Source organism: Crocodylus porosus, unplaced genomic scaffold (assembly GCF_001723895.1).
Source record: "Crocodylus porosus isolate Cpor-Errol unplaced genomic scaffold, CroPor_comp1, whole genome shotgun sequence".
NCBI lineage: Eukaryota > Metazoa > Chordata > Crocodylia > Crocodylidae > Crocodylus > Crocodylus porosus.
The window spans coordinates 91,956,546-91,967,015 of record NW_017728918.1 but is presented as its reverse complement, the minus strand read 5'-3'; the positions used below and the strand labels follow the sequence as shown (position 1 = coordinate 91,967,015).

At 41.8% G+C, this 10,470-nt stretch overlaps 1 protein-coding gene across 2 annotated transcripts in view; it reads left to right on the top strand.

The window, feature by feature from the left end:
• The window catches only part of HS3ST5 (heparan sulfate-glucosamine 3-sulfotransferase 5), a 149,215-nt gene extending 140,686 nt beyond the window's left edge, over nt 1-8,529 (top strand). For both annotated transcript variants that reach the window (XM_019537937.1, XM_019537938.1), the window contains exon 3: nt 6,762-8,529. In XM_019537937.1, the coding sequence (XP_019393482.1) occupies nt 6,762-7,692 (931 nt within the window). In that variant the 3' untranslated portion in view covers nt 7,693-8,529. The remainder of the gene's footprint in view (nt 1-6,761) is intronic.
• Nucleotides 8,530-10,470: the final 1,941 nt, after the last annotated feature.

The following is a 10,470-nucleotide window of genomic DNA, read 5'->3' as shown; positions in this document are numbered from 1 at the left end:
ATGCTAGACAAACACCTTGCTGGGGTTGTTTGACCCCAGTACTCTTTCCTGCCATGGCAGGGGGTCAGATTTGATGATCTGCTCAGGTCCCTTCCGACCCTACAAACTATGAAACTATAAATTAATCCTCAACAAATCATCTATTAGCTGAAAGCAGAGCACCTTAGGAAACTTCTGTTCAGTTGCCTTCAAGGGTTAATTTTTTGCATGCACCTTTATGGGGCTGGACTGGTCAGAGAGAAGAGAGTCAATGGAGGAGGAAAGGAGAGGGGAGTTTGCGGTGGGGTTGGGGTAGGTCCCCCTGCTGGGGTACCTGGAGGGGCCTGCGAGGTGGGGGGACTCCCTTTCCCTACCCCTCCCAAGCCTCTTGACAGCAGTAGCACACAGCTGGGCTTTGCCATGGCCAGAGCTGGGGTGGAGGGTAGAACGGAGCCCCCTCACCGCGCAGCCGCCCCCCCAGCTACCCCAGCTGTGGTATTGTGAGGAGCCTGGCTGGACCCAGGAAGCGAGGGGGCTCTATTCCACTCTGCCCTCCTATGCCCAGCTTTGGCCATGGCAAAGTCCAGCTGGGAGCTGCATGCTGCCACTGTCAAGAGCCTTGGGTGGGAAAAGGGAGCACCCCTTCCTTGCAGGCCTGGTCCAGCTCCCCCCAGTCCCCCAGCCAGGGTAGCTGGGGAGAGCTGTGAGGTAAGGGGGGTTCCCTTCGCCCACCCACCAGCTCTGTCCATGGACAAGCCAAGATACCAGCTACATGCTGCCATGGTCAAGAGGCTCAGTCTGGCAGTGGGGGAAGAGAGGCCTCCCGCTGCCTCGCAGGCCTAGCATGGCTCTGCCCAGTACTGTAGCTGGGGTAGCTGAGGGAGCCCATAAGTTGGGGGGTTCCCTTTCCCCACTCCCTGCCTGAGGCTCTTGACAAAGGCAGCACACAGCTGCTGGCTTGACTTTGCTATGGGCAGAGGTGGAGCGGGCGGAGGCTGGGGAGAGGGGCAGTTCAGCAGCCTCCTGAAAGGCTGTTGGCCAGGCCCAGTGCAGGCAGAATCAAACCCCCAACACATGAACATCTGTTGGGTTCATGGTGCTTTATTTAAGGTGCCATGACTTAGAGCATCTCCCCTAAACATCTGTAGGCACCCTGAGAGTGACTAGGACACTTGCCTAGGAGGCCAGAGGACCTGGGTTCTAGGTCCTTCTCATCTGAATGGGGTTATGGGTATCTCTGACCTCCCAGTACCTACCTTGGATCATTGTTCCCACTGAGACAGAAGCTGCCCTCCATTTTTTCCATGTTAGCAGCTCAGCTTCCAAAGAAGCACCAGAGGAGGCCATGAGTAATACTAGTCTTTTGACGTAGTAGTTAGACTAGTGTGCTAGAAAGTAAGCAAGGGTCTAGTTCCCCCCAACCCCAACTCCACTGAGTCCTAAAGCCCAGGACCTTCAGTTTTTTAGGAGAGTGACTTAGCCTTTTGGCTGTGGGGCTAAAGAGGGATATACTCTTGCCCTTTTTCACTCCTGAACCAGTCAAGTATTTTTGGCCAACTCCATTTTTAGCATCCAAGACTGCTGTGCATCTGGAAGGGATAGGAGCACATGCTATAGTTGCTACTCCCCATTCTTAGTCTGCATGACTACACAGTTGTCCAGGACAAAGGGTTATGCATCCAGGAATAGAATCCCCTGGGATGCGTAAGTGCCAAAAATGCCTATAAGTGTCCCAAAAAAATGGCCATTTAGATGACCAGAACATAAAAGAACATCAGTGTGAGGAGATAATATTGCAGGAGGAGGGAGGAGATTTGGTAGCATAGCCTGTTTTTAAGGTTGTATGACAATTCCTATTGTAAAATCATGGCTTTGGTTGCTTTTAATTTTGGAACTAATTAGTCTTTTGAAGAAGAAATTTTCCATGCTGGTTGTCTGCCTTAGGTTGAATACTGCCACAAAACAGTTCAGTTACTTCTGAGAATAAGGTTAAGAGAAAACACATGACTTGCTTAAAAACATATAAATACCTTTTCATTAAGAAACACCTAAAATCACCCTCCATAAGGTACAGCAGGGATTTGATATTATAGTTTCATAGATTCTAGGGTTGGAAGGGACCTGAGCAGATCATCTAGTCCAACCCCCTGCCATGGCAGGAAAGAGTACTGGGGTCAAACGACCCCAGCAATATGTTCATCTAACCTCCTCTTAAAAACCCCCAGGGTAGGAGCCTGTTTCTTCATATTTTTATGATGCCAACATTTTAGTTCTGTCAATCAAATGAAAATCTGCTCACATTTTGCCAGATTAAAGCCTTTGAAAAAAATTGGTTTGTTTTTGCTCAGAAAGGACTTCTTATCCTCTAAAAACGACAGTCTTCAAACTTTCTGTCCTTACTGAGCATATCTGTTCATGCCTACATGAGCACATACACCACTGCTAGTGTCCCTGAACATCCTCCACCCTCTCCCAGCTCTTAGAATACTGCCCAGACTATGCACGTACCATCCTTACAAAACAGCTAAGCATATACTAGCTACCCTCAGGGTCAGAAAGGAAAAGCTGGACTTTCCCTATAAGGGATATTTTTCCTTTGATTTGAACTGGGATGAAGCTAGGTGCTGGAGTTGAGAATAGAAAGCTTGTCTCTCTTGTGGTTACAAGGATGTGCTCTTCTAGCACACAGGCCATGTGGAAAAGGGATTATAATTCAACTATGGAAATGACAAGGTGTAAGGAAAGAGGGAAAAGGAGTCTAGGATTGGGAGACAGTGGGAATAGATCAGGAACTAAGGAGGGGAAAATGGTGCTGGCTGAGTAAGCACACTGGAGTCAAGGACTAGAGATGAAAGGGGATTGACTTGGCAATTAAACTAGTGAGTGCAGGGATGAGACTGGGATTTGGGAGGAGAGACTGGGACATGGACAGACAGCTGTGAGAGGGAAAGCAAGCCTGCTTGGGCAAGGAAACTTAGATAAAAAGCCTAAGTAGAGATAGGCTGACTCAATAAGGAGAACCAGATCATGATAAGGAGATAGCGGTGGGGTGGGCTGTGGCAGAGACAGGTCAAAGGGGACAGGGAGAAGGCGGCAAGTTTGAGGGAAGGAGCTGGGCAAAACTGTTGACAAGGAATCCCAACCCCCTTTTGTGCTGGACTACAGGAAGGATGACAAGTTACTATTGCCGTCTGTTGTTCCCATTATCTCTATATTTGATTGGTCTAAAGGTTCCAGCCCTGCTGGTGACCACATGAGTGTCGAGGTGATGCCATGTGGTAGAAATTGTGTTGTTCTTTCTAGTTTGTTTTTTTTGAATGAAGGAAATAACACACAGAGATTGCAAATAAGCATTCAAAAGTTAGGAAGTGCCAGAGTTAAGGTCATCTACATAACCTTAGTTCACCATGTGTTTGCTTGCATTATGCCAAGGTCTTTAATTGGATGATCACATACTTTTCCCCCTAAAGGATTCTGTTCTGTTTTTACAGAATCAATGGTCCAAAGCATCAAAGATGTTAGCATAACATAACATGTCACTTAGAAACATTTAATAGTTAAACAAGGTTTGCCAGTCAAGTACAGAAACCTTGACCTTCTTTGTCCCATGACAAAGACTTGCCCAAAAGAACACTTTTGATCTTTTATTGAATCTACAATAAAAGGTAAATGAATGTATTTGAAATGTAGTGTTATATAAGACTTCCATTTTAAAACATCACTTATTCACTTTCCTTTTAGCTTTAGAGAATGTCTAAAGAGAGAAAGTTTTGTTTGACAGTATTGGGATTGCAATAAAAATAGCAACAGCTGGTCTTTGGGGGCAAAGAGAAAAAGTTAGTTGACAAGAGCTTGAGTTGTATTTGTTGTTTGTTAGACTCCAGTCCTCCTTCCTACACACCCATTCACTTAGCATGGGTGTCAAATTAAGAACCCAACTAGAAATGATGAGTGAAATAGTGTATCTCATTGTAAATTTTTAATCAGTTAGGCCTAATTTGTGACACACTAGTTTTGGACCAGGGATTTCTGGTCCTACATTTGATGGTATCAGTGAGCCTTTTTGTGTAAACTAATCCAGTTTTTGTACCTTTAACTGTTGCTGACTTTTACAGATAATTGCATACAGCAGATTGGACTTTGGTTACCCTGGACAATTTAGACCACAAGCTCCAATTATAATGTTGTTACCCTTTCCTCATTCAGTAAAAAGTACTGACCTACTCTGGGGATAAATCAGACCCATGTAGTTTCATAGTTTCATAGTTGTTAGGGGATGGCAAGAACCTTACATGCCATCAGGTCCCACATTTTTCCAATTTAACCATGAGGACTTTATCATTCATCAGCAGATGCATGACAAATGGAACCAAAGAGGTCATACTTCCCATCTGTGTGGCACTGGTCAGACTGCAGTTGAAGTACTGCATCCAGTTTTGGGCACCATACTTCAAGAAAGATGTTGATAGACTCAAGAAGGTCCAGAGAAGGGTGACTTGTATGGTTAGGCGCTTGCAGGAAAAGCCCTATGAAGAGAGACTGAGGGACCTGGATCTCTTCAGCCTCCACAAGAGAAGGCTGAGAGCTGATCTTGTGGCTGCCTATAAATTCATTGCAGGGATGCAGCAAGGGATTGGAGATGCTCTGTTCACTGGGACGCCTCTTGGAGTAACAAGAAACAATGGTCATAAACTGATAGAGAGCAGATTTAAGCTAGATATCAGGAAAAACTCTTTCACAGTAAGGGTGGCCAAAATTTGGAATGGCTTCCAAGGGAGGTGGTGCTCTCCTCTACCTTGGGGGTCTTTAAGAGAAGGCGGGATAGGCATCTGGCTGGAGTTATCTGACCCCAGCACTCTTTCCTGCCTAGCCAGGGAGTTGGACTCAATGCTCTGCTGAGGTCCCTTCTGACCCTAGTATCTATGAATGTATGACATTATGGGAGACTAAGTCAAAGGCTTTTTTGAAATACAAGTATATGACATCAACCTCATTTCCCCTATCCAGGTGGCAAGTTGCCCTATTGTAGAAGGAGATGAGGTTGGTCTGGCATGACCTTTGCGTAATGAAGCCATGTTGGCTGTCTTTCATAGTGAAGGAGGCTTTCATTTTTAGATCATTAGTTAGAAAGTGTATAGTAAGTGAGACACGGGACTGTGGGGAAAGTAAACCTGTTTTTATGGGTAAGTCAGTCAGTATTCCCAGGGACAATTGGATTCTAGTCCTTCCTCTGCCACAGAGCTCCTGTGTGGTGCTGGGCAAGTCATATAAGCTTTGCACACATGCGCACATTGTGTGTCCCTTATTAATTGGCTGCCCAACTATGTTGCTTTCCAGAAATGCTGAGCAGTCACAGCTGCAGCTGAAGTCAATGAAAACTGCACTTGGAACATATTAAATGCTCTCTAATAGAAAATACTGTTAAAACTCAGGCCTAAGGCATCCCACCCAAAAGTAGCTGGGTGCTTTTGACCTTAAACTACTGTATTCACATGCACCTTTTTTCCAAAAATCAGCCCTCCAAAATTGGGGTGCATGCATATCTTAAGTGGAGATGCTGATTTTCTTCACTGGGATAGAATATGATAACACTGTTGCAAAACAGTTTCTCCTAGCAAGCAAACAGAAGGGGGCAGAGACTAACGTTAACCCTTTCACAGCCGTTCTCAGCTTGCTGACTGAGAAACTAGCAGCCATGTTGCAACATAGCCTCTCAGTGAAAAAGCCAGCTGTAGGCCATAACTCTAGAAAACTCTTTTTCTCTGCCTTCTAAAAACGAAGCATGTGTCTCATTGGGGGCATGTGGTACACAAAAAAAATTGTGTCTGTATCCTGTTTCCCAGGCTGTGAAACGGGGATGCTAGTACCACTTGTCCTTATAGATGTGTTTTGAAGACTGATTCATTTATGTTTGTACAGCACTCAGATACCTTGGTAACCAGAATTTGAGAGAGTCCCATGAGGAAAGGAACGATTTGCTCCTTGAATCAGGGTTTGAATGTGTGCAGTAGACAAGTTATGGAGCCACCCATTGGGTAGTGAGAATAAAATTAAATGTAGACTAGTTGGTCATTAAGGGAGCACTGTCCATACCATGCACTGAATGAGGCAGGGCACTATGAAGGAGAAACTGAAGACTGTATCCCCATGCATACACACAAGGGGCTAGATTAACGTTGCATGGGCAATATGTGTTCTACCATTTCCTAATTTTAGGGCTAGGATTAGGATTTTCTGTGGATTTCCTCCATTTGTCCATAGATATCAGATTTAAATATGAATCTAAAAAAAGAAAGGTATTTGTTTTTTCATGCTATGTAAGTTTGTACAATCTATTAAAAGTGTTTTCAGGGCTTGTACAGAGTACAGAAGCACAGATGCCTGATAATTATCCTATCATTAAATTATATTTATATTTATAATAGCATTATGAAATCAGAAATACATCAGACTACAAGACACAGCCTCCAAAAATAATCCTAGGCACCAAGATTCTGGAATCAGTTTTCCATTTCAAAATGAGCTACTTTAAAACAAACCCACACTTCCCAGACTGTGTCAAACATCTAGTTGTGAAGAAGGCTCCAAGCTACTTGTTTGTCTGTGCTGTGAGTGGATTTCTGTCAATTAATACTTGATGAATTAGAATTTGAAAGAATATTAAAAGCATCACTGATTGAATCTGCCCCATTTATTAAGTAGCAGATTAAAATCAAACTAAAAAACACATGTTCATAAGGGTTTGCAACAGAATTAATTTATATCTCTTTTCTTGATTGCAGACTGCAACCCATATGTCCCATTGATGGTCGATTTGGACCCCATGGCCAAGATGAAATCCCACTCCGAGCTCTGCAGTTCAAGCGTGGGCTGCTGCACGAGTTCCGTAAAGGCAATGCCACAAAGGAGCAAATACGCCTTCACAATTTGGTGCAGCAGCTTCCCAAGGCCATTATAATTGGGGTGAGGAAAGGAGGTACCCGAGCACTGCTTGAGATGCTGAACCTCCATCCCGCAGTTGTCAAAGCTTCTCAAGAAATTCACTTCTTTGACAATGATGAAAACTATGCCAAGGGGATTGAGTGGTACAGGAAAAAAATGCCTTTTTCTTACCCTCATCAAATAACAATTGAGAAAAGCCCTGCATATTTTATCACAGAAGAGGTACCTGAAAGGATTTATAAAATGAACTCATCCATCAAATTACTGATCATTGTCAGGGAACCTACAACAAGAGCTATTTCTGATTACACTCAGGTGCTGGAAGGGAAGGAAAGGAAGAATAAAACCTACTACAAATTTGAGAAGCTGGCTATTGATCCTACTACCTGTGAAGTGAACACTAAGTATAAGGCAGTAAGAACCAGCATCTACACAAAACATCTGGAGAGATGGTTAAAATACTTTCCTATCGAGCAGTTTCATATTGTAGATGGAGATCGGCTCATTACAGAACCACTGCCAGAACTCCAGCTGGTGGAGAAGTTCCTAAATCTTCCTCCAAGGATAAGTCAATACAATTTATACTTCAATGCCACCAGAGGGTTTTACTGCTTGCGATTTAACATTGTCTTTAACAAGTGCCTGGCGGGTAGCAAGGGACGCATACATCCAGAGGTGGATCCCTCTGTCATTACCAAATTGCGCAAGTTCTTTCATCCTTTTAATCAAAAATTTTACCAGATCACTGGGAGGACATTTAACTGGCCCTAAACTAAATTTCATACAACACTATGTGTTGCACCCAGAGACAGGCAATGATGTCTCTCCTAGAATAAAAAAATATGCACTTTTCATAGACATAGCTATCCAAGTAACTTTTTTCATGCATACTTGTACATATGCAGTGTGTGACCAAATATAAGGTGGGATCAGTTTTTCTACAGAGTAGTAACTAATGTAAATCTACTCTCTACAGAGTTGCATCATTTTAAGCTATACAGGTAAAGGGAAAGCGAGTACTGGGGGGAATAAATTCACATGCGACTAAAAGGGTCAGTGTTCCTCTTGCTCGATACAGTTGATTATGTGACACACTGATCAACTCAGGCAGAGTGTCAGTTTAGAGCATACAAATGCACATGAGATTCTGAGAAGCTGTGAGGATATATCAGAAGGTGCCATATTCAGGCCATAGGAGGGATGCACAATGCTAAAGGAATACTGACACTTTAAATAAAATGCTGAATTGTTACAATGAAACTGGATAATACTATTTTCTTATTATTTGAAAGGAATATCTTATCTCATACAACCAACATTGTTTCAAAGTTCCTGTGGTGAGTTTGCACTATTGTTTTATTGTATGGACCACAGTGTCACTTGTAGCATGTCAATCATGTGTCCAAAAAAGTCAAATACTTTTTTCTTCTATACTTGTGTGTCAACAAAGAGAAACATCATGTATATAGTGTATATTGTTTGTAAATACTGGTTTCACACTAAGTAATTCTATTTTGTAAACTGAATATGGCTATTTAATTTATTGTGAAAATTAAATTTATTGTGGTATTTAAAAATGGAATGAATTAAAATTACTATATGTGCAACTATTTTTTACCTTATGTTTGATGTATATTGGGATTGTCCTACAGGCCAGACAAATTGTGTGCATGTGTGTGTGTTTGTGAGAGAGAGATGGAGAGCACTACACTTACAAACCTGATTTCTAGACAATTGAGAAAACTGATATACAAGGTGAAGTTGAGTTTATTAAAAAACCCAACCATCTGGAATTCTAGTATAATACACACCTCAAAGAACATTATTGCTGTTCAGTTAGCGTGCTTTGCAGTAATTAATTCAGCTGCAGTTGCCCACCAGGCTGAAGAATGACAGTGAAAGATGACTATAACCAGGTATATCAGAAGAGCAAAGCAGTCATTTAAAACTGAAGTGACAGACAGACAAACAGGATTAGAAGAGGTATAGGGTTACAGTTTATGCTGATGTTTAAAAAACAAACGAAAATGTTTGTGATACTCTTGCTTTTGAGTGAAAATGTACATGCCTGCATAGAAACAAACAAGCTATAGAATCGCTGTTACTGATATAGATGTATATAGATCATGCCTCAATTCAGAAAATGGAGGAAAACTAGTTTTGACATGGATTTCTTAATATTTTATATACTGTGCTGGTCTGAAATATTGGTGGAAAATAACAAAAACAATTGAAAAGATTATCTTAAAAAAGGTAAGGAAAATTAGTTTTTTAGAACTATTGTTTGAAATATGTATAAGGACAGATATTTTGGAAGGTGTCCAGACTCCTTGGATATGGTGAGTAATGGTGGTGGAGCATTTGCTAGATCACATCACAATAAGTTAAAGTTTTCCCCACAGGCTATTTATCCTGCTCAGTGATTTGAATGAACCACAGTTTTCTAAATAAGTTATTTTAAAGTCTCACGTGAGAGATTGATATTTGTCTCACTATATCTTTAATCTATGTGCTGGCATTGTAAGCACCATGCCCTTTCTTCATGAGCTGAATGGACATTCTTCTGACCAGGAAGCATGATGGCATGAGTGTAAGGTTTAACCACAATAACAAAAAGGCTTATTGCTTCATCAAGGATGCCATTTTACCAGTCTAGATACTGAAGCAGAATTAGCATTTAACTAAGCCAGTTAGTTTAGTAAGATGATGTGCTCCCATTGTAAAATTTACATGATCTTTTGGGGTGCACGAATGTCCCGTAAGGCTGCTTAACTGGTCTGACCCAGACAGGACACAGATCAGCCAGATATACAGGTACAAGTACAAAATGCCTCTCAGTATCTGGGAGTTACTATTCTCCTGAAAGCCAGGATGTTCTTGTAGTGAGAAAGCTGTGTCAGAAAAATCCAGACCCTCCACAACCATTTTTGAGCAGGGCACTTGAAATAAAGCACATCCTGCACATTCTGCATTATCCACAAAACTTACAGAAAGCATGGATACATCACACATTAAGAGTGGTGTAACTTATATAAATGTACAATGGAGAGAGATGACCAGCTGTTCCAGGTGATATAAAAGATAGGCTAACTTGCTTAATTGAGTAAGTCATAAGTTCAAGTATGAGAAGTTTATAAGTTCATAAGTTCAATATTTTAAATGTTTGTCTAACAAATTGACTAGTAGGCAGTTTTAATCCAAGCATATATGACTAAGATGTGTAATACTAATACTAACTATAATCTTATGAAAATGTAAGTGCTAATACAGAAGACATCTATTCTGAAGCTCGACCCTGACCCAACTGGAAAGAGGAAGGCACCCTCAACTGAAAAAGGTGAAGATGCCCTTATGATGACAATCGCAAGAGATAATTATAACTAACAGAAAAATATGTAACGATGACTAACCTCATTATACGTCCTGAAATTGACCATCACCATATGTAAGACACACATATAAATATAGAGGGTTCAACCCCTCTCAGGCGTAGCTCTTGGCCCTTAAGGCGGGGGTCTACCCTTCTGCAGAAGCAATAAATTTTCTACT